General features: G+C 43.7%; 1 protein-coding gene across 2 annotated transcripts in view; it reads left to right on the top strand.

Moving 5' to 3' along the window:
- Positions 1-2,000: 2,000 nt before the first annotated feature.
- The window catches only part of LOC310826770 (uncharacterized protein), a 45,276-nt gene continuing 22,302 nt past the window's right edge, over positions 2,001-24,974 (top strand). Inside the window, exons 1-3 of one of the 2 annotated variants that reach the window (XM_083702082.1) lie at positions 2,001-2,045; positions 12,350-12,457; positions 18,137-18,337. In XM_083702082.1, the coding sequence (XP_083558208.1) occupies positions 2,036-2,045; positions 12,350-12,457; positions 18,137-18,337 (319 nt within the window). In that variant the 5' untranslated portion in view covers positions 2,001-2,035. Of the gene's footprint in view, positions 2,046-12,349; positions 12,458-18,076; positions 18,338-24,974 lie in introns of those variants that run through there. The other variant, XM_083702083.1, reaches the window with a different exon arrangement.

The following is a 24,974-nucleotide window of genomic DNA, read 5'->3' as shown; positions in this document are numbered from 1 at the left end:
CCCATGTTATGCCTGTGCAACTCTGGTGTAGCTGCAGCATAGCCAGGGTGCCAACCTGAATAAAATATTGGGGGAGCAGGTAAGCCCCGCCCCACATAATTGATCACATGATGTGGTGCATACCTACCATTTGAATGGCAATGCCCATCAGCTTTGTGGGCCCCCAGCCTCCTCAAATGTTTTATTGGGGGGTGAAGACCCCTCGGCTCCATGGAGTTGGCTCCTCTGAGCGTAGGAACTACTGTACTAGCAAGAGCATAAGAAGAAGGTAAATTATTAAAATTGCTTAATTTGAAGTTACTGGCAGACATCACATGTCTGCCTAAATCATCTACCATTTCATTCAAGGTGACAGAAAAAGTGTTTCAGATATTGGGCAAGCAGCTAATAATTAACAGGTTTATATGAATTACCACTTCAGCTAAATTGTTCATGACATCTGGCCATTTTTATGGTCAAAACCAGCAACATTGCCCTCCAGGTTAAAAAAAAAAGTGGTGAATAATAATCACAGGTTGCTATAGACTAGAGGTTTAGGCATGACATGATAGCATGTCAGAGTGCCTACAGAAACCTTACAAGTTTTTCTGGCTGGTTGCAAAATAGCTCTTTGTGTGGGATGTGCTCTTCCCTAGCTGCAGTTATGAAAGAATTTCCAGTGAAAGCTGACTTGGATGGCGTCATAGGCCCCAAAGGAAGGAAAACATGAAGCTCCTTGTGGTCAAATGATCTGCCCTGCTGCACTGCCAGAAGAAAGCAATTGCTGGCTTTATAGGGAGATAGTCCATAAATGGATGCCTGAAAAGCCTCCCAAACAGGGGCAACCAACAGTGCCAGGAAACTTGCAACTTTGACTGTTATGTCAAAGGTAGTATATTTGAAAGTACATTTTTTCTTACCTTTTTCTTACTTAGCATGTGACAAGCTGAACTTTCTGAATATTTATTCCTGGAAAGTTTTGCATATGTAAATGCACTGTTAGACAAATGGCCCATATACTGTATCAACATATGCTTCTAGGTACAAGACAATGACAAGAATCCACCAACAGCATATGAATCAACATGGCTAACCTGACTCAAAAACACCCACCCACCCCACTCACACACGAAAACAAAGTTCAACACAGCCAATCACAAACAAGCAACCGCACCCTAGGCCAACCACAATTTCTCTCACCACAAGCGAATAGCAAAGAGAACCTGCACAAACGACGCTGACACAAAAACCCACACATGCATTAAGCAAAATAGAAATATCGCCTCCCGACCCCACCCCCACCCACCATGGCCCCCTCCACCTCTTCTCCCCTTTTTTCTTCATAATGTAACCCTAATGTCTCAACAAATGAAACTGACCTATGGAAAATGTAACTTGAAAAAAGAGACATTGAGCATACCTTTGTAAACCAAGAAAACTTTAATAAAATATTATTTTTAAAAATATATGCTTCTATGTGCTTCTGGGGGCACACTGAGACCAGCATAACCTTGTGCTGTTCATCTGATAACATTCTTCATTGCAGGCATGGTCAACTGCAGTCAGACACGACATGTCACACTCCTGCTCCTGACATATATGCCAGGGCAAGAGCACAGGAGTCACCTACTGGCAGGCATTAGTCCAGACACTGCTCCATCTGGCTCTGTTGTCCTTCTGGAGCATCACTCAAGCAGGGATTGGCCATGTTTATTTCAGCATTGGGGATAGTCTTCTGAGACACCCTAAGTCCCACATGCGATTTTTGTGAACTTTGAATTGAAAGAGTCCCTAGGGTGTACAGAAGAAACACGGGGCTGCAGTGATGCCCATTTAATTAATGGCCTGACTCCTGGCCAAAGAAGAAACCTGATTCCTATCAGAAGCATGGCTTCATTTCCACAGGAAACCATATCCTAGTCCATGTCAAAAGGCTCCTGCATTTTTAAACATTCTCTGTGTCAGATTCTTCCACATGAAGCAGCTTGTTCTTAAAGAAACAAAACAAAAAAGCTCTTGAGTGAATTCATTATCCTGAATCTACTGTTTGTTCACCATGGAAGAAGGTAAATTTGCTCAAGTTTTTATTTTATTTTAAGTAAATCTTTTGTTCAGCTGGCTTGAGGCTTCCTGGGAGTGGCAAATGTGACTTGCATGATCAATATTTGTTCAGTGGCTTAAATGTGATTGCTTGTTTATAAAATGCTTCAAACTGGCCCATAAAACAAAGTAGATTTTGCTCTCATACTCAGAGAAGCAAAAAGAGAGATACAATTACCTATATTTTAAATTAACATTAATCTGCTACGGGGGGGGGGGGGGGGAGAGACTGAGCCACACTTCCCAACTGCATAGATGTGAGAAAAAGAGAGAAAAATACAGGAACTTTGCCCTTTCTAGCACCAAAACTGGGAAGTTAGAATGTTTAAACAAAAGTACAAGTTTTGTTTAAACTTTTGTTTAAACTTTGCAAGGACTTTATAATTTTAGTATTCGGAAAGGCGTTAATTTCAGATTGATTTAGTGGGAGAACATCCAGCCCTTATCATCTACTGGATTGTTTCCAAGACAAAGCTGCTCCTTAATCTGAAATATGCTTAAACTATTTCAAAAGGTCACTGTTTGCACTGTGCTTTCCCCCTCCCATCTCCTCCCCCCAACAAGCAATGCTGCAATCCATTCCTCCATGTCTCTTCGGTCAGAGACAAGCATGTTGCATTTGCACTATGGCTTAACAATAATGATGAAATATGAACATCTACAGAAATAGTGGTTTGCCCACTTGGCAAGAAACCAAGCAAAATTTTCTGTTTGCAGAAAATGCTGGTAAAAGTTCAGTGAGGTATTTCATCTATAAGTAAGCAACAACAAAAGTATTTTAGTAAAATAATGCGAGAGCAGTGCAGACTGGAGACCTTTCAGCTTTAAATGTTTATTGAAATACTGGCACAACAAAATCAAACTAGCTTTAAATTAACTGCACAGTTGCCCAAAGTGTTAACAAAAGGCACTTGGTAGAACTAAACCTCAGTGAAGTAAGCATTCAAAGGTCAAAACTAATGCCTAGAATGGTAGCCTTAATTTCAAAGACACTGTCTCAGACAGCCAGATGTTGAGAGCCAGTGTCGTGTTGAGAGCCAGTGTGGTGTAGTGGTTAAGAGCGGTAGTCTCGTAATCTGGGGAACCGCGTTCGTGTCTCCGCTCCTCCACCTGCAGCTGCTGGGTGACCTTGGGCCAGTCACACTTCTCTGAAGTCTCTCAGCCTCACTCACCTCACAGAGGGAGGAAGGGAAAGGAGAATGTTAGCCGCTTTGAGACTCCTTAGGGTAGTGATAAAGCGGGATATCAAATCCAAACTCTTCTTCTTCTTTAGCAGAGAGGTGGGTGCCATCCGTATCATCTGCTCCTTGCTTCAAATGACCTTGACGCATCTTCCTGGCCTTAGATGGTAAACAGATGGTAAAGTGGTGTGATGCAGTAGTAAGGACTAGAGCAGAAGATTTGATGATGGTTAAACCCCAGTTCCTTGATTAGATATATAGTTCACTAGGTGGTTTGGTTTGAACACCACACACAAACACACCCTTTCCTCACATGGTGTCTATAAAGCTAAAGCATTTCTCTTGGCCTTTAAAGGAAAGGTGAGACACAACATGGGCAGAGGTGTACTGAGGGGATGGTGAAACTAGCCTCCGCTGGGGGTTCAAGCCCAGGGAGGTGTTTGTGTGGTGATGTCCTGCTGCCGACACGGCAAGATCAAAGATGGGAGAAGCTTCCCATCCTTCTCACACTGCAGCACAAAGGTGTGCAATTTTTTCACCCTTCCTTCTATTTACAAAGCTGGCAGCAACTAAAGCCCTCTCCCCACATTCCAGTGGTATTCCACACATTCAAAAATGTACTCAGTGTAGAAATATTTGTTCTCATAGATTTGTATGTGTATAGGCACCTTTTCCACATAATTGGGACATTTATTTGTTTATTGCCTTTATATACCACCTTCTTCTTCCCAAAGGTGCTCAAGGTGACATGCATAGTTCTCATCAGCTCCAATTTACCCTCACAACAACCCTATGAGGTAGGTTAGGCTGAAAGGCAGTGACTGGCCCAAGATCACCCAGTGAGCTTCATGGGCAAGGGGTGGTTTGAACCCTTGTATCCCAAGGTCCTCAACCAACACTAACCACTACACCACACAGGTAGAACATTGCCAGAATGTCTGAAGAGGACTAGTATCTTTTTAATTACCTGTCTTGGAGTGGTATTCAGTGCTAGCCATCTCAGAGTAGACCAATTAAAGTTAATGGACATGTCTAACTTAGGTTCATTTGTTTTCCTGGGTCTACTTTAAGTAGAACTCAGCTGACTACAACATTTGATTTGGACAAATTGTTTCCATGCTAACAATTTTATCTGAAATTGCAATTCCAGGTATTTGGACAGTGCTAGCAATCCAGTTTTTGGTCGTTTGTTTTTAGTATTCAACTTTGTGTGGATGGAGCAGTTATTGTATGGTACTGGGTGATTTTTGTGGATGAGCATTTTTAGTATATTATTTTTGTTTTAATTTTTAGAAGGATAAAATAACAATACACAATAAAAATTAAAACAAAAGTAATATACTAAAAATGCTCATCCACAAAAATCACCCAGTACCATACAATAACTGCTCCATAATTGCTCCAGGACTTCTTTTGTGTGAACCAAATCATAGACTGAATAAATGTAATCTGATTCTCCACTCAGTCATTTTTTCAAGCAAGGCCAGATCATATTATTGCCAATCCATTGCATTTTGGTATTTTCTGCATCTTCTTTTCCTCTTTGGAGGACATTTAAAACATACACAGAATTGCAGAGCCAGCATCAGAACTTGAGGTACTGCTCTTCCATGAGCAGTTTGAAGAGGCATCAATAGTGATAACTTGAATACTGTTGTTGTTACAGGTTTGACTAGTGAAGTGCTTGATGCACTTCTCCATGCAGTTCCCTCCTGTATGGTCACCAACACCAGATTTTGTGGGATGAGGTGCTAAAAACAGTGGTGGCAGATCAGCTGCAGACACCCTTGGATAAAACAATTTATCTGAACCCAGTTCAGTATGGATTCAGGCCTGAATAAGGGACTCCATTAGACTTCCCTGATGGATTGGGAGAGAGACAGAATCTTCATATCTTACTGGACCATTTTAGTGAGTGGGAGTTGTAGGCACTGTTTTGCAGTGTTTATGCTCCTCCCAACAATAAGCTGTTGGGAGCAGTCATTAGGAGATCTGGAGCACAGTGAAATCACCCAGCACTTTATGTTTGTCGCATCTGAGGTGTGGACACACAAGTCCTGATCAGGTGCCTGGATGCACCGGTGGGTTGGATGAGGGCCAAAAAGATTAAGATGGAGGCCTTGTAGGTAGGTGGCTCCTAAGCCCAGGAAGTAGGCAATTTATCTATTCTTGATGGGGAGCAGATAGGTAGTCTAAGGTTGCTTTTACTCTTTACAGTTTCTGCCCCTGAAATTCATTCTTGTTCAGTAGTAGTAGTAGTAATATAGTGATTCCACATGACGCTTAATATAGCACTGTCTTATCAAGGAATTCCCATCCCAATGGTCACCGTATTTCTATAATGTTTACTCAACAGGAAGTCCTGCTCAGCAAAAGAATCTGCAGCATTAATTAGTAGTTTTCTTTTTCCTTTCTGCCCCTATAATTTCTTCTTGTTCAGTGGAGCAGTAGCGTTACTAATAGCCTCAACTGCATCTTAATTGGCCATTTCTTGATTCCTAGATTTAATATATTTCATTTAAAACACAGTGGCAGGAAACATGAGCCATCTCATTCAGGGACATTCAGGGCAGATTCTGGAAGGAGAAAGCTTCTAATAAAAAACGCAGGAGATTTTTGCTCTTTCTTCTGAATAAACATTATAGACTGGCATTGCAGGATGATGATATAGCACTATTTCAAGAGCTGTGTGGAGCCACTGTTTTATTGCCATTTCCAGATGACAGAAGAAAACTAATGTATCAAAAGAACTAAAGGACCATCGTGTGGAAGCAGTCAAAGTAACTGCAAATAACTTATCATACCTGTATGATATTTAGTGAATATAACAAATATTTCTAGTAAATATCAATGAAATATAATTTGTTCCAAAAATTATATTAGCTGTATTATCATTATCAAATTAAAAGCTGCACATAGATCAGTGGTAGTCCCTGTGTACAGAACTGGAGATCAAAGAGAATATCCCTTAATGGCCTCAGCACTGGGCACACATTAACAGAGAACAAAACTCAAATTACATTCCAATTAGAAAGCAACATTTGTCATCCTGATTGGTCACTGGTGTGTATCAGACTGATATTTCCATTAATGTGCTCAGTCTTGTTCAACAGTACTCAATGAACAGAAGTCATCAATTTAAGTTCTGTGGGTGAGAAATAATACACTTTAATAGGGCTGTACAATTTAAAGTAGTGCTGAAAACTCTTTTTAAACCCATATAAGTAGGATTTTTTCTTAATTTGTGTGGGTCTCTAAGCAGGTATTTGCAAATATGGTGCAAACCTGAAAGAAAGGAATCAAAACAGTAATCAAAGAAAAAAGAATGAAAAGAATATTGGGGTATTTTGAATTAAACGGGCCATGACTTTACTTACTAGGCAATCAATACTTTGTATGGGAGGGCAAAATCAGGTCAGTTTGGAGCCCAGATCACAAAGATCCTATTCCTCAGGCATCTGTAGGATTTGCTGAAGAAATAAAGAGCAAATCTGCTATATATAAGCCTGGACACAGAAAGGGCTGAACTCCTCAATGCCTTATTTGCCTCAGTCTTCTCCGATAAAGAAAACAATGCCCGACCTGAAGAATTTGGAGCAAATGATTCAGCAGAGGAAACACAGCCCAGGATAACTAAGGAGATAGTACAAGAATACTTGGCTAGTTTAGATGTATTCAAGTCTCCAGGGCCAGATGAACTGCATCCAAGAGTATTAAAAGAACTGGCAGATGTGATCTCAGAACCACTGGCAGTCATCTTTGAGAATTCCTGGAGAACAGGCGAAGTCCCGGCAGACTGGAGGAAGGCAAATGTCGTCCCTATTTTCAAAAAGGGGAAAAGAGAGGACCCAAATAATTACCGCCCAGTCAGTCTGACATCAATACCAGGGAAGATTCTGGAGCAGATCATTAAGCAAACAGTCTGTGAGCACCTAGAAAGGAATGCTGTGATCACCAATAGTCAGCATGGATTTCTGAAAAATAAGTCATGTCAGACTAACCTGATCTCGTTTTTTGACAAAATTACAAGCCTGATAGATGAAGGGAATGCAGTGGATGTAGCCTACCTTGATTTCAGCAAGGCGTTTGACAAGGTGCCCCATGATATTCTTGTAAAGTGCGGTCTTGACTATGCTACCACTCAGTGGATTTGTAACTGGCTGACTGACCGAACCCAAAGGGTGCTCATCAATGGTTCCTCTTCATGCTGGAGAAGAGTGACTAGTGGGGTGCCACAGGGTTCTGTCTTGGGCCCGGTCTTATTCAACATCTTTATCAATGACTTGGATGATGGACTCAAGGGCATCCTGATCAAATTTGCAGATGACACCAAACTGGGAGGGGTGGCTAACACCCCAGAGGACAGGATCACACTTCAAAACGACCTTGACAGATTAGAGAACTGGGCCAAAACAAACAAGATGAATTTTAACAGGGAGAAATGTAAAGTATTGCACTTGGGCAAAAAAAATGAGAGGCACAAATACAAGATGGGTGACACCTGGCTTGAGAGCAGTACATGTGAAAAGGATCTAGGAGTCTTGGTTGACCACAAACTTGACATGAGCCAACAGTGTGACGCGGCAGCTAAAAAAAGCCAATGCAATTCTGGGCTGCATCAATAGGAGTATAGCATCTAGATCAAGGGAAGTAATAGTGCCACTGTATTCTGCTCTGGTCAGACTTCACCTGGAGTACTGTGTCCAGTTCTGGGCACCACAGTTCAAGAAGGACACTGACAAACTGGAACGTGTCCAGAGGAGGGCAACCAAAATGGTCAAAGGCCTGGAAACGATGCCTTATGAGGAACGGCTAAGGGAGCTGGGCATGTTTAGCCTGGAGAAGAGGAGGTTAAGGGGTGATATGATAGCCATGTTCAAATATATAAAAGGATGTCACATAGAGGAGGGAGAAAGGTTGTTTTCTGCTGCTCCAGAGAAGCGGACACAGAGCAATGGTTCCAAACTACAAGAAAGAAGATTCCACCTAAACATTAGGAAGAACTTCCTGACAGTAAGAGCTGTTTGACAGTGGAATTTGCTGCCAAGGAGTGTGGTGGAATCTCCTTCTTTGGAGGTCTTTAAGCAGAGGCTTGACAACCATATGTCAGGAGTGCTCTGGTGGTGTTTCCTGCTTGGCAGGGGGTTGGACTCGATGGCCTTTGTGGTCTCTTCCAACTCTATGATTCTATGATCATTTATGACTGAGAAATCAAGAGTAAACCCAACAAGAAATCATTGTAATCCTATGCATGTTTATTTAGAGGGAAATCCCTCTGTGTTCAGTGGACCAGGTAAGTGTGCATAGGCTTGTTTCTTCCTTAGTGTGCTAGGCAGAGGAATCCCTTTTCCCCCTCACAGAGCTACATTTCCCAGAGTTCCCTGGAAAGAGGGAATGTAAGGGGAACAATCCACAACACCCTTAACGAACTGCAATTCCCAAAATTCTCTGGCGGGAAGCCATGACAGTTCCAAGAGGTTCCATGGTGCTTTAAAGTATAGTGTGACTATGGCTCAGGACTCCAGCAAAGGAGAGGCTTTGGATCCAATGGACTCAGTGCCAGGGGTGGAGGAAGGGGGTGCAGTGGGGGCGGTCCACCCTTGGTGTCACCACTGAGGGGGGTGACAAAATGCTGGGCGGCACTCACAGCAGGGCCTGCAGCACACCCAAGCCATGTGTCTCTCCTGGGAGTGATGTGGTGGCTTGGGCTCTTGCAGGCTCCTCACTGCCCAAACGGTCTGCCCCCTGCCTCTCCCCCCAGCTGTAGGGCGGCTGAGTAGGAGGAGGCAGGCAGGCCGACTCCAGGGGCCCCATGGTGCATCCTGCCCCTATGGGATTCCTCTGCTGCTGCTCAGTGCCTCTCCTGACCCTCCCCTGATGCCTCTTGAACTCTTTCCACTCTTACTGCTTTTGGAGCATTGACAGCACAGGAGTAAGGGCAGCTGCAGAGAACTCCATGTGCTAAAGGACGAGACCTACAGGGACAGACCTCCTTTTCTGCCTGTAGACTTCCTTCTCCAACCATAGACTGGGAGGTGCATATTATCCTTTGAGCCCTGGGACCATAACACTGCAGTCTCATTGTCACTCAGATTTGTGGGAGGTCAATTATCTGTGCATCATTTTAAACACATGACACCTGTATTGAAATGTTAAGAATCCTTAACATAATTTAAGCAATATTCTAATTAGCAAAACAAGTACCTCCCCCCCCCCCACTCAATATACCATGGATAATTGTTAGGGTAAATTGGACAGCTAGAACGGTTCTGAAATTTATTCCCTCAACATGTTTAATTTTAATGTGATCAGCTGGAACACAGCGCAGTGCTGCCAAAGGGCTCAGAAATAACATAAGCATAATAAATTACAGAAAGTAATAATGGGGGGTATTAATTGCTATGCTCTTGTTCTGCTTTATCTGTTAATTGTATTCATATATCACTCCTTGTATATAAATTTGACTTCAATTGTTTTTACTATCATAAAAGTAAGAATAAGAAGGCAGTCAGCCCTAAAGGCATATGGTGTCTTCTCTGTGGGTTGTTTTTTTTTTTTTTTTTTTTACAAAACCCAGAAGCTAGCTATGAGTTTGGAAACAGTTCAGAGGGATATAATGAAGAGCACAATTGGATGATGCTTTTAGGCAACCTTATTGCCCAAGAACCTGAACAGTCAAGAAGCTATGTGGTTAAAAAAGAGTGGAAAACAAATTATATGTAAAATAATGTGGCGGCAATAGAATATTGCTTCAGCTGAGCTGGGGAGGAAGACAGAAAGTCTTAATGTATATTTGTGTGGTAGTGTTGCAAACTTATATGGTTTGAAGATAAGGGACTTATCTTTAAGGAATTTTTATTTCAGGATAACGTGACTCAAAAATGAGCATTTTCTCCTACAGCTCCTGTATTATTCCCTTCCCTTTGCCATGCATGACACACCATCCATTGCTTCCGATGGCTTGTCAAGACATCTCTTTTTGTCCAGGCTTTTACTGGACCCTGTTTTGTGTGTTTGAATCTCTCCTGAAAGCCTGTTTAATTGGTTTCCACCCTTTATCAAAAGGTCCCAGTCCAGGTTGCAGCAAACCAGTGGTACAATTTAATTAAAATTAGGTAAAACCAATGTTTAATATAAAATTTTAAAAATGCATTTTAAATGGAGAATAAAAGCAGGTCTGAAAGAAATACCTCTGCTGTTAAAGGCCAAGGTAAAGAGGTTTGTCTTATGCATAGGATGCTGGTTAGACAATGAGGATACAAAACAGGGGAGAAATTCAACAATTTGATCAGCAGACTGAGCAGGCACACACACCCTTCCATCAGATGTCAAGGCAATAAGCAACTGTCTTACTTTTAATAAACATCTAAAGGCAGCCCTGTTTAGGGAAGTTTTTAATGTTTAATGCTGCATTGTGTTTTTAATATTCGGTTAAGTGTCTTCCCCACTATTAATAATATTTTATTTATTTTTTAAAAGGGATCATATGTACAGATCAAGGTCTGGCAGAGGTGAGCCTGTGTTACAGGTTTGTACAGTCAGTGGGACAGGGAAATGATGCTCAGTGCCAAGGAGTGGCTGAAAACTGGGGAAGGAAGGAGGACTAATGATTTACAAGATTCTAGAGGAGAAGTCTAGGGCAGGCAGTACAGAAATAACATTGCACCTGCATATAGAGCTGTACAAACTAAGTAGTTATGTTATATCATCATTGTCTGTCCTGGCAGGTTGCTAGAGGCACATTGGGCACACTTTGTGCATTTTGCAAACTGAGGTCCCCTCTCCTCCCTCACACTCACCTGCTCTAGTGAGCACACCTGAAAGCTCATTTGGTTTCCCCCTGACTTCACTGGTCACAGGAACATAGGAAGCCAACTTCATACCAAGTCAGGACACTGGTTCATCTAGCTCAGTCTGCACTGACTGGCAGCTGCTCTCCAGGGTTTTAGACAGGGGACAATTCCCCGCCCTGCCTGGAGACACCAGGGATTGAACCTGGGACCTTCAGCATCCAAGCAGGTCCCTCTGCCAGGGACCATGCAGTTGGAAACAAGCAGAGGCCATGCTCAGCCTGTCACAAGTCCTATCCTCAAACCAGCCTCAAACATTTGCCTCTCGGTGGCTTGCTCCCTCTGTGGGAATGTCCCTGAACTTTCTGCCGCTCCCCAGCCATGTTGTTGGCATGCCTCATCTTGGTTGGTTGTTCTGCTCTGCCTGGAACATACCCTGTTTGGCCTCCACCTGAATTCAATCCTACTCTAAACCTCTAGATTTAGTTTATATAAATTTTTGAAAAAACCAAACCATACTTTCATATTTTCATAATCCACTTTGAGATGTTATTACAATCAAGCTGTATATAATTGCCATGAAATAAATAAAAATACATACATTCATACATACATGCCGCATGGAGGGATAGCTTCTTCCTGCCTCCACAAGCCATCTGTGTTGATGGCATTTGCTCCATCTCCTCCTCTGCAAAACTGAGACCGGAAAGCAACAGCAAGAAACAGGCCACCTTAGCAAGAGCAAAGACCAAGGCTGGCATTTCACACAGCAGGAACCTGGCAGGGAGTCTGTCTCCTTTCAGCTCTCCTGAAAGGAGGCTTGAATGGAGTGGTCAGCATGGTGGGGGCAGGACTATGGAGCCCCCCCTTTGTGTCTGTGGCATCCATTGAGTTTTCTTGGCTGTCTCTTCCACCAGAGGAACCCAAGAAGTCCAACATGCACCGTTACATATTTTGTACTATTTGTTTGTGTCAGTATTTTTAACATTGTAAACTGCCTTGGCTCTCTTGGCAGAAAGGTGTTGCTTTATGTCAGAACGTAGAAACTGCTCAGGGTCTAACAGACTCTGGATATTTAACATCTGGGTTAACCTTTCAGACATCAAGCTGATGTGCAGCTCATTAATCTGTTTATTCTGTATTAACTGCAAAACAGATTATAAGTAAGATGTATGTATCAGTCAAGCTAACTAGCTAGGTCTGGATTATTGTTTCTCATTCAAATGGCCATTATGATAAACAGAGATTCAAATGAATGAATGGTTGTAAAAATGATACGGGTATTTTATTTCTGTTCAGGGATGTACCTTACATCTGAAGAACATATCCCCATGTCTTCACGGTCTTGGCTGTCGAAGAAAAAAAGAAATTCTGTCTTCCCTGCTGCAGAAAGCCAAAACAAAACAGGTACAAATTAACCCAGTGTCTTTCCAAACCTCATAGTTGCAAAGTTACAAAATGACTGTTAGGAAATTGTGAAACCCGAAGACAGCAAGAAACTGTTATATCATGGTCATAAACATACCTTCTTGGAAAACAACATTGAGTCAACAGAATTACCACTAAACAAACATGCATTGGATCACAACCGATTGCCTCAATGCAAATAAGCGTTACCGTTTACAATGCTTGTGATTGTGTGGAAAGAATAAGCAAATAAATTATGTTATATGGCTCTTTGATGAATTTAGGGATCCCTCCTTACTGTACATAACACACACACACACACAGAGAGAGAGAGAGAGAGAGAGAGAGAGAGAGAGTTCAAAAACTGAGGGCATGAAGCAATACAGGGGGAGCTCACTACATTCATTCATCTATAGCATTTACATGCTGCCCAATTAACCATGCCACCTGTGCGATTCGCACATTGAAATTTCTCTCTCCAGCTAGGCCCTCTGATTTAGCTTGTTAAGGATGCTGAGAACTGAAGTTCTGTGTGGGGTGAACTACAGTTCCCAGAATTCTTTGGGCAAAGTAATGTGCTTTCAGCACACTTTCTATGTATGGTTTGGTCCTGGAATGAGGGTTGTTTTCAGGAGTTAGTGATGGGAGCCTCTATTCCTGGGAGGCAGCAGAATGAAAAGATTGTGAGGAGGGCAATCTGTGGAGGCTGCAGCCCCCAGACTGCCGGAGATGAGCAGCAACAAGGAGAGGGGAGAGGAGCAGGCCAGGAAATTTAATGGTTCCTGGTTACACAACATTTGTGAATGAACTTCACAATTTGAAGCTAGAAACTAGTACTGAGCCTGGTATGAGGATTAGATTTATGGGGAAGGGAAGCTATAGATCTCTTGCATTCCTGTAGTAACAAGGCAAGCCATTATTTCCATGGTATATTTGGTGACTGAAAGGTTAGACAGTTTTATGCTGTGACAGTATTAAGAGCTATTTTGGCTTCTATCAACAATAAATCATGGCAGCAAATTCTCTCTGTCTAAAGTCCTCCCATGTGAATCTAGTAAGTGTTTTGAGAGATTCATGAGAAAGATAACAAGGGAGTATAGTTGCTGCATGCCTGAATCTATTTGGGGGCAGTGGTGCAATCCTGTGATATCTCCCTCATTGCCAAAACTTCACTATGGATTTAACTGAAGAATAATCTGCAGGCAGTGTTTTGGCTGATAAACTCCTAAATAATCTTTCATACCATCTGAGCCATGGGAGTTTCTCTTTGTCTCTCATCTGTACTCAGAGTACAGTTCTCTCTCATATGCACTGATGCACACCTTCTTCTCTTCACCCCACCTTCTGTTTCTTTCTCTCAACATGTATTCCCTTCTTATCCTCTCTGGCCCATCTCTCCCCCCCACCCCATCCTCACTCATCTCTTCCTCCCCCCACTTTTTACCCACCTTTTCTTCTTGGCTAATTTCTCTCTCATTTGCCTCTTCCTTTCTTATCTCCCTTCCTTTCTTGCCCTTCTCTCTTCATCTCTCAGGCCCCTTCTGTCCTGGGTGTGTCTCTCACTCTCCCATTTCTTTCCTGTTTGCAGTGAGACTTTACCACTGCAAGTACCATTTGAAGGGCAATGTTACGCTGAGTTTTACTCAGATCCATTGAAGTTAATGAACACAATCATGTTAGTTCCATTGATTTCAATTATTATTATATCATTTACATTTTGTAAGTTTAGTATTTGAAAATGTACCGGTACAGCTTTCAAAATTTAGTTAATAGTTTCTTGTAAGGGATATTCGGTAGGCTTCTGCTTTTAATGGGGATATTGGAATAGGAATATTGGAATAGTGTGTGTGTGTGTGTGTGTGTGTGTAGTATGAAAGTCAGAAATCACACATCTTTAATTTCCAAGCTGAGAACATCAATTTCTACAAATTGTTCAGTCTCACTTGTAAAGCAGAAAGGGATGTGGTTACTTTATGAGCTACATCAAATTCCAAATTTCTTCTTCCAAACCTATACATTTTTTTCTACTGTCATCTAACTCTGATTATAATAGATGCTTTGTGTGTGGAATGCCTGTTTTTCTATTAGATAACCCAAGTGGGTTTCTCCCAAAGGGATTCGAGCCAAAATAGGGGAAGTATGATTTGGATTATGAACTAATTTGGGTTTATGCGTGCATTCCACATATGAAAATCCATGCAGAGGGGTAAAACCCTTAATATTTCCTTCAAGAAGCAAGATAATCATAATGTTACCAAGTCATATAGTTAAGAATCCTGCCGTGACATGAATGCAAGAGACATGGCTGGCCTCATGACTTGATCATTTGATTAGAACAACAGAGCCTTTTGTTAGTGTTGTAAAGCCATACAATTCTTAACCATAAATATATCTTTATCTGATAAAATAGCTGTTCTGAATTTACAATTGTTCTGAAGTTACAAAGGGGAAACAAAGCAAAAAGCCAGGGAAAAATGAGGAGAAAATGAACAGGAAGAAAGAAACTGTGAGGAGATGGAAGAATGGGGGAACATTAGGATGGATTGGGGCCACATACATGAGGTTGAGTGCACACATCAGGCCCCAGGCTCCAGGATGCCCACCCGTGCTCTAAGCAGAAATAATATGATAAATGTAATATACTAAATAATATAATAATAGGAGAAGCTGCCTTGAGAATTCTTTTTGTGGGGAAGGGGAGGAAGGGTACAAATCCTGAAATAATAAAATTGTTCTGGCAGGTTTGGAACTTGCAGTTCATATAGCTGTTGTATATTATAGAATGAGCAAATGGTACTTGCTTCAGGAGCATATATGTGTTCCCTCTGCACAAATCCAGGAGGCCGGATAAAGAATGCACAAGGGATTTGCATGTTCTTTATTATAATATGATGGCAAACTGCAAAACTGAGCTCAGAGGGAAGACAAAGGATCTCTGCACATACTGGTTCACAAAGCACTTAGCCACTGTTGTTGTTGTTTAGTCGTTTAGTCGTGTCCGACTCTTCGTGACCCCATGGACCAGAGAACGCCAGGCACCTCTGTCCTCCACTGCCTCCCGCAGTTTGCTCAAACTCATGCTGGTAATCTCGAAAACACTATCCAACCATCTCGTCCTCTGCCGTCCCCTTCTCCTTGTGCCCTCCATCTTTCCCAACATCAGGGTCTTCTCCAGGGAGTCTTCTCTTCTCATGAGGTGGCCAAAGTACTGGAGCCTCAGCTTCACAATCTGTCCTTCCAGTGAGCACTCAGGGTTGATTTCCTTCAGTATGGAGAGGTTTGATCTTCTTGCAGTCCATGGGACTCTCAAGAGTCTCCTCCAGCACCATAATTCAAAAGCATCAATTCTTCGGCGATCAGCCTTCTTTATGGTCCAGCTCTCACTTCCATACATCACTACTGGGAAAACCATAGCTTTAACTATACGAACCTTTGTTGGCAAGGTGATGTCTCTACTTCTCAAGATGCTGTCTAGGCCTGTCATTGCCCTTCTCCCAAGAAGCAGGCGTCTTTTAATTTCGTGGCTGCTGTCACCATCTGCAGTGATCATTGAGCCCAAGAAAGTAAAATCTCTCACTACCTCCATTTCTTCCCCTTCTATTTGCCAGGAGGTGATGGGACCAGTGGCCATGATCTTCGTTTTTTTGATGTTGAGCTTCAGGCCATATTTTGCGCTCTCCTCTTTCACCCTCATTAAAAGGTTCTTTAATTCCTCCTCACTTTCTGCCATCAAGGTTGTGTCATCTGCATATCTGAGGTTGTTGATATTTCTTCCGGCAATCTTAATTCCGGCTAGGGAGGTAAAGGAGGTAAAGGACTCCTGGACAGTTAAGTCCAGTCCAAGGCGACTCTGGGGTTGCAACACTCATCTCGCTTTCAGGCCCAGGGAGCCAGTGTTTGTCCACAGACAGCTTCTGGGTCTTGTGGCCAGCAGGACTAAACTGCTTCTGGCACAACAGGACACCTTGATAGAAGCCAGAGTACACAGAAACCCCATTTATCTTCTCACAACAGAGACCTATTTATCTGCTCACACTGGTGTGCTTTCGAATTGTTAGGTTGGCAGGAGCTGGGACAGAGCAACGGGAGCTTACTCCAACCACCTACCTTCAGATGGGCAATCCCAAGAGGCTCAGTGGTTTAGACCACAGCGCCACCTGCGTCCGATCAGAAGGTTGGCAGTTCAATTCCCCGTGGCGGGGTGAGCTCCCATTGTTTGGTCCCTGCTCCTGCCAACCTAGCAGTTCGAAAGCCCGTCAAAGTGCAAGTAGATAAATAGGTACCACTCCAGTGGGAAGGTAAACGGCATTTCCGTGCGCTGCTCTGGTTCTCCAGAAGTGACTTAGTCATGCTGGCCACATGACTCAGAAGCTCCCTTGGCCAGTAAAGCGAGATGCGCGCCACAACCCCAGAGTTGTCCGCAACTAGACCTAACGGTCAGGGGTCCCTTTACATTTACCTAACATAACAAAATACAGGTTCCAGCCTTGAACAATTGGAAATACAAATTTCAACACAGGAAGGGAGGGGAAAAAGAGGGAAGGCTAGCAGAGCCTGATTTTGTGTGATGCACTTATATAGATTTTGTTTCTGATGTGGGTAATAAAGGAATAAAGGGAGGCAACAAGTGAATGCCCAGGGAGATGTTTCAGGCAGAAGCAAGGGATTTGAGGAAAAGGAAACTTCTGGGGGTCTGGAAGGTGGTGGAACAAGAGGTGAGGAAGTTACAGGCAAGAGCATGTCAGTTTATAAACTGAAAGATAATGTGGGGGAGGGAGCTTCAATATATAAAAAAAAAATTGTGCAAGATTTTTTCTGTTTTAAGCTCTGTGAATCAAATAATTTCAACCTCGTGGCTTTCAAAGATGATCAGACAAATTCCTGGAGGGTGAGGCTGTCAGTGCCCCGTCCAAGGCTGGGCATTGCAGTGGGGCAGAGCTTTGCTTGCAGGCTTCCCACGGGCATCTGGTCAGCCACTGTGAAAAGAGGGTGCAAGATGGGCCATGGCCTGATCCAGCAGGCTCTCTTTGTGTTCACCACAGTGAAAACTGAAAAGCCCTGCCTTAAGCCAGTGGAGCCAATCTTTGAAAATAATAATATTAATATTAATAATAATAATAATAATAATAATAATAATAGTAATATTTTATTTATACCCCGCCCTCCCCATCCAAGGCTGGGCTCAGGGTGGCTCACAAGCAATAATAAAAATAAGTTGAATGAATACAACTTAAAAACAAGATTAAAATACAACATTAAAATATTGAAACATTCAACTATTAAAACGCAGCCTCATCACAGGAGGAGAAAGGAAAAAGAAAAAAGAAAGAGAGGAAGGGAATCAAATTGGCTCCAAGCCAAAGGCCAGGCGGAACAACAGGCCCTGCGGAAAGAAATCAGATCCTGCAGGGCCCTGGTCTCATGAGACAGAGCGTTCCACCAGCCCGGAGCCAGTGTTGAAAAGGCCCTGGCTCTGGTTAAGGCTAATCTGACTTCCTTAGGGCTTCATTAGTAGAAGTGGGAGCTTCGGCAGGTCCATCTTTGCATCTTACTATGGCCACGGTCTGAAACATGCTCGTTTATATATGCTAGCAAACTGTAATTCTCTTTATGTTGTAGCCTTCCTCTTATAGCCCTGCTCCTGTTTCTGTATGAATGACTCATGTCATGCTGTTCCAGAGGCCTGGGTGCAAACAGTGATCCCATCAAGCTCTCAAGTGACAGAGGAGTCATTGAGAAGTGATGCTGAGCCCAAATCACAAACAACCATCAGCTCATCTATCCCTCTGCCGGGCAGTATTATGGACTACATGGATGAGCTGCAAATGCATCCTCCGTGTGCTGCAAAAAGCGCTGCCATTGTTGAGGAAGCTGGACGTGGTAAGCATTCTGTCCCTCACACCAACAAAATCACACCATTTGTTTCCGTATTGTACACATTAAGCACCTTAACATCTCACACAAATGAGCAAGAAATGTTTGAAGTCCATGGATTGAATAATAATAATAATAATAATAATAATAGCAGGCGGGGCGGGGCTGGCAGGTGTCCTGAGGGCGTGGCACGCTGCCCGCAGGGGTGTGGTGTGGCGCCTGTGGGGGCATGGTGCCCAGCGCAGGGGGGGGGGCAGCTGCGATGGCACCCCACCGGGATCGCGCTGCCTGGGGCGGTGTGCTCCCCCTGCACTCCTCTTCCTCCACCAGTGCACAGGTGTGATGGCCTGGGATTCCGATTCAGAGGCTGAACCAGAGGAATCCCATCCTGCACAGGAGTCCCCGCCTCCAGGGCCGGCTGAACTGGGGCAAGGCCTAGATTCTGAGGAGCCTGCACCTGTGTCAGATCCTCAGGAGCAGGCACCAGGTGGAACCATTCTGGCCCCAGAGGTGCTTGAGGACTCAGTGTCTACAGGTGAGCCTCCTCCGGGGCCCAGTAACCCTTCGGCCTCTCCTGAACTCCAGAGGCTTAGGGCAGAGAGGCGAAGAGAACTGGTTGCTCCCAGGAGGAGTGCTCGCCTTAAGGCCAAGGGAGGCGGGGCTCCTGGGGGCCGGGACCACCCCTGGCCTTAGAAGAAGATAAAGGTCAGTCAGCCCGGTCCCAGGTTGCGGGAGCAACGTCGTTGTTGGCTTCAGACCTTCCAGTGTTCCTGTTCCCTGCCCGGCCTCCTGCTTCTGACCTTCCAGCATTCCTGTTCCCCGCCCGGCTCCCTGTTTCGGACCTCGCCTCTCATCTTGTGAACTCTGTCTACGGCAACGGTACCTTCCCCCCGGGACCAGCACAACAGGACTTTGACTGTCGTCAGCAGCAGCCCAAGTGGGAAGCACTTCATATTGACAGCAATGGTCTCTCTTGTTTTGAGAACGTTGCAATGGGTCAATCAATCAGCCTGGACCCCAACTATCATGGCTACTCAATGTCACTGGCAAGTATATTAGCCTTAAACTCTTTCCAAAGTTGCAAGTCCCCGAGCCGGAGAAGCCAGTGTGGGGAGATCCAGGTGCTGCTGGGGTGCAGCTCCAATTATCCCTGACCGTGGGCCCGGCTGTGTGGGGCTGGTGGAGCTGGGGCCCAGCAGCTTCTGCAGGTGACCTCGCTGGCTTCATCAGCACTAGAGTTTATGCATCATGAGCTTTTCAAACTTCAGAGGAACGCTTATTCTCAAATGTAACTGCAAACAAAAATGTCTGAGTGCATTTCCCCCCTTTTCTGTTTAAGCCAAAGACAAAACACACTCTAACCCAAAGAACGGAGATTTGAAAACCAAAGGGATCTTTCCATTCAATAATAATGTGACAATTCACTACAGAATCACACAAGGCTTGGGGGGGGGTGGTTGCACTTAATTTATTTCTTATTAATGTTGCAATACATATATGAAATCTTTACATATTGATAAATATACATTATATTCGTAAATTCACATTTTCACATTTCATTATGTACCAACATTTATCCATTTCTTATTTCTTGACCTGTGTCTTCCCTCCACCCGTGCGTGATTTCCTTGTTATTATTTTTGTAACTTTATTATTGAGATTGTAATTTTGTATCTTAATAATTAAACATTTAATCTTATATATCTGCTTAGCTTACCTTAGCTTAACTTAACTTTGTGAAATCAGTCTATACACATCAATAAATTCTTGATGGAGTATCTTTTGGTCATGTGTTCTTCCACACATTTCCATTCCTGTTTGAGATTTTGATTAGATTGCATTCTAATTATAATAATGATTTTATTGCATTAGCCATGCGGCCATAGCATAATATACATAAAAATAACAACATAAAATGGGGGTGGGGAGATAAAAGTGTATGTCGTCCTGGGCGAATACTTTGAGAAAATGGGGATAACAAAGGTAACGGGGGATTTAAAACATCGAGTGACAGAGAATACAAAAAACAGGTTCAATTGTGCGGCGTATCGACTACATCTGTGGTATTGAAGAGGGAGTTGGTGCCGCTTTCCTCTTCATCACACTAAGCAGGAAATTAGCTGTCATCTCGGTAATCCAACAGTCAGAATCCTGCAGAAGAAGGGACACTATCCAAGGCTGGATTGGGAGATGAAGCTTGTTCACGAGAGGAGTTAGAAACCGAGATCTTTCATCTGTCCAGTTGGGACAGAAGAGCATTACATGTTCCATAGTCTCCAGAGCCGTGTCATTGCAGGAGCATGTTCTATTTGCGATGGGAACTCTGGAGTAACGACCCGACAGAACTGCTGTAGGAAAACAGTTGAGACGGGCACAGGTAAAGGCCCTTCGTTTAGCCTCCGAAGGAATTGTAAAGCAGTATAGAGGGATCCCTTCAGGGGGTGGAATAGCTAGGGCTAAGCCTGAACACGGCCCTCTTGCATGGGAAGCTGTGTTAGAGAAGTCAAGTTGCTGTAGCCTCTTTTTGATTAGAGGTAGGGCCGCCGGGCTAATACACTCTAAATTAAAAACAGTTTTGCGGTTCAAATTGAGAAGAGAGCGGAATTTGAGATTAATTGTAGTTTTCCAAGGAGAATTATGACTATCTCTTAGGATCAGATTGGAGAAACCACCTCTAATTCGAGCATCCGATGGTAGTAGGTGGGAGCTGTAGGAATTGGCTCGACTCCATGCTCATTTTACAATTGAGGGCTGGGCGAACTCAAGTCGTAGGGCTGCACCTGAGACACATCTTGGGACGCCGGAAAGAGATCTCAGAAACATGTGAAGTGGGCGATCCAAGTTACCTGATATTGCTGTAGTCCATACTTCGCAGCCATATAATAGTTTAGGGACAACTTTGGCATTAAACATTTGAATTGCTGCTGGAAGGTGTTTGCCGCCCTTCTGGTGATAAAATCGGACAATGGCATTAGAGGTCGTGGTTGCAGCAAGAGAGGCAGATTGTAGATGGGTGGTCCAGGAGAGATTATAAGTAAATATTAAGCCTAGATATTTAAAGGCTTTTACCTTTTCTAAGTAACCACCTGTGATCTTAAGCGGCTCCAGCTTGAGTTTGCGGGAACGAGTGAAGTGGAGAACTTTCGATTTTTTATAATTAATATTAAGAGCTTCCGCCTTACAATAGGCGATAAATGCATTAACTGCATTTGCTAGGTCCGCAGCTGTTCTGGATAAGATGACGGCATCATCCGCATAGAAAAGGGAAGCAATGGGGTGGCCTGCTAAGTGAGGAGGATACTTAGTTGCTAGCTTCAAAGGGGAAAGGGCATCATGAAGATAAAGATTAAACAGTAAGGGGGCCAAGAGACAACTTTGTCGGACGCCCCTGGCCGTTGGGAATGGAGTGGTAAGGTAGCCGTTGGGACCAATTCGAATGCGAGCTGTGGTGTTTGAATAAAGGGAAATAATTAGGGAAAGGAGATGCGGATCAATTCCCAAATGGGCAAGTTTGGACCATAATCTCTGCCTAGGAATGGAATCAAAGGCGGCCTCCAGGTCCATGAAAGCGGCAAACAGGTGGCCTTGCCTTGGTGCAGTGTATTTACTGGCAAGGTGATAAAGAGTTAGACAGTGGTCCATGGTTGATGCTGACTTCCGGAAGCCAATCTGTTCTGGCGGTAGAATGTTTCTCTCATGGACCCATGAAAGAAGTTCTTCCAGTAAGACAGCGGCAAATATTTTCCCCTGAATAGATAGTAAGCTGATGGGGCGATAGTTCCTAGGGATGTTTGGCTGGCCGCCTTTGAAAATCGGAACTATTGTAGCTTCTCTCCAGGAGTCGGGGATGTCTAAGGCAGAGGAGATAGCGGTGAATACAGGAGTCAGCTGTTCACTCCACCAAAGAGGATCAGTCAGGAAAAGGTCCAACGGGACCATGTCTGGGCCGGGGGCCTTATTCCTACGCATGGACATTATGATGTTGAAGATGCGGGTTGAGGTAAAATTTACTGAGGAGGTGGAACTAAGAGAACAGGAACAGAGGTCCAACGGGGATTGAAGGTGATCTGTAAGATGATTTGGAGAAGCGAAACTGGCTGAATAATAAGCGATCCATTCGTCAGCGGAAATCAGGATAGCTGAATTGGGTGGTGCCGAAGGCCTAACTAAGAGCCAAAAGGAGCAGGAGTCATGCCTCTCTACAGCTGAACGAAGAGTGGTCCAAGCCTCAAGGATGTGTTGCTGTTTCTTGCAATGAATCATGTTTCTATATGTCCTTTTAGTAACTAGAAGCTCTGCACGGGTTTGGGGGTCGTTGGAAAATTTGATGATTCTGACCATTTTCCTAATTCGCCTTCTTAGGACTTTACATTCCTTGTCAAACCAAGGTGATTCAGAGAAGAAGCGTTGGTGGGTAGGCGAGGTGATGGTTATGTAAGTTGTTGAAAAAGCATCAATTAATTTCCGGTATTGGTCAGCGGGCCGAATTGAGTCAGAAAGAACTGTAGGCATATCAAGTGATTTTTGTATGTCCAGGGCAAGAGAGGAGCTGAGGCTTGTCCATTTCTTTGTTTTATATACAGGGTAGCTTTGTACGGTGGAACTATAGTTTGAGGGGACTGAGAATGGCTCTATTAGATTTAACATTAAAGTCAATGGAAGGTGGTCACCACCAAAATATTCAGCCACTTCCATTTTTGTAGAAATTGAGAATAGCTCCGGCGTCAATAGAATGTAGTCGACAACACTGGTCCCCCGGGAAGAGATGCACGTTAACTGCTGCGAGGACAAGGGAGTAACGTTGCCATTTGCGATGCAAAGATCGTTTTCGATGGCCAATTGGGCCACCAGCCTCCCCGACGCATTTGTTATGGGATCAAGAGAGCAGCTGTTTCCCCAGGGGGGCTGCAGGGGATTGTCCAGGAGTGCTGCGGAAGATAATATAGCATCGTCGTTGGGACCTATTCTTGCGTTAAAGTCGCCTAAGAGGATTTGAGGAAGTCCTGGGTTAGTTGTTTGAAGATCATGAAGCCAAGATGAAAGTTCAGACCACCTTTCATTACGGTCGGAATCATTAATTGCTGGAGGCAGATATACTGTAGTTATCAGCCATGGGCTTTTGGTCTTTGGAAGGTGGATCTTTATAGTGAGAAAGTAAGGGGAAGATTTAAGTTCCTCGCAGATAGTGAGGGATAAGCTGGTTGAGATAAGACAGGCGAGGCCAACTTGAGGGCGACCCCTGTTAGCTAGTTTGCGAGCACAGGAGCTAAAGGAACAATAATTTGGGAGAGCGATACTTTGTTGGGACCAGGTCTCTTGGAGACACACAATGTCAAAAGAAGAGATAAAGTTTATTGCCTCAGGATCCATTTGCTTTGTCGCCCAGCCGTTAACATTCCAGGAGACAATTTTAAGGCTCTGGGGTGGGTTGGATGCGCCTTTCAGGGAAAGAACTACTTTTGCTTGATTTGTGGGTAAAGATTGAGCCTGTTTGTTTCTAATGGTGTCGAATTTCCGCAGAGATAGGGAACCGGCTGGTGTTTGCCTCTGGTCTGATCTTTGTCAATTATTTCCCAAGGAACTTTTAGGGATTACTCTTTTATGAGCCGGCCCATTGTTTTCCGGGCATGGCAAACTGGCCAAATGTTCTCTAGTTTCGGCTGGTAAATGTTGAATACTGACATTAGTGGTCACCGGGCCTTTGAAGTATGTTATCTCTTTCCGTAGGTGTTCTTCCGGGACTTGATTGTGGCCTAACTCTGCCTCATCTAGGTACCTCAGCTTGTCCCAAGAGCCTGGTGAGTTCACCTTGGGGATGGTTCTCCCTATTGGAGGTGGTGTAGTGTACTCTTCGGTGTGCTGGGCTTCCTTGATTGGAAGTAGATTAATCTCAGCCATTGTCTGAAGGTAACGTGGCCGACAGGCCGCCGGGTTTTGTTCTTGTATAGAGTTCAAATTAAAGGAAGTCTGGTCCTTTTTGTGGGCGTCCACATTGATTTCCTTATTTATATCTCTCCCAGCCAGCTTAATTCTTAGCATGTCTAATCTTTCTAATATTTCAGTTTGTATTGGAGATGGAAATTGGCAAAATTGCCTGATTAAGGTATTCCACAGAGAAGGGGTCCTCATCTTCGTTCGCTTGGAATTGCGGGTCTTGCAGGTGAACGTCTTTCCTTTTTAGTTTTAGAGGCACTTGTTTCTGGGGACCAGGCCGGGTTTTGGGAGGTTGTTTCTCCTTACTAAGGTTTGCGTGCTTAGCTTCCAGAAGGGGATTCAGTGGTGCCTTGTTTTCAAAAAATCTGAGAATTTGTATCTGGGCCTTTAAGAATATATATCTTGATCTGTAAATAAACTTGGCCAGGTTCAGGTCTCTAAATGTGATCATTGCTCTTATAGAACAGCCATCATGATGCAAATAATCTACAGAAGTAATATCATTTGGCTTTACTGCGCCTGGCAGTATATCATTCAGAATGTTCAAGGAGCTCATTCTTCGATCTTTCCCTGTAAGAAAGCCCTTTGGTTTTGGGAAGTTTGTAAATACCAATTTTGGGGGATTTAAGATCAGGTTCCAACATCTTGCCTGAGTAAAGGCTTGCTCATCTTGTATAGTGTTGTCATCGCGATTGGGCGTTGCATCGTC

The sequence above is a fragment of the Podarcis gaigeae genome (genome assembly GCF_964106915.1).
Source record: "Podarcis gaigeae genome assembly, chromosome: 11".
Lineage (NCBI taxonomy): Eukaryota > Metazoa > Chordata > Lepidosauria > Squamata > Lacertidae > Podarcis > Podarcis gaigeae.
The sequence above is the reverse complement of the archived record's forward strand: the minus strand, read 5'-3'. Positions and strand labels throughout refer to the sequence as shown.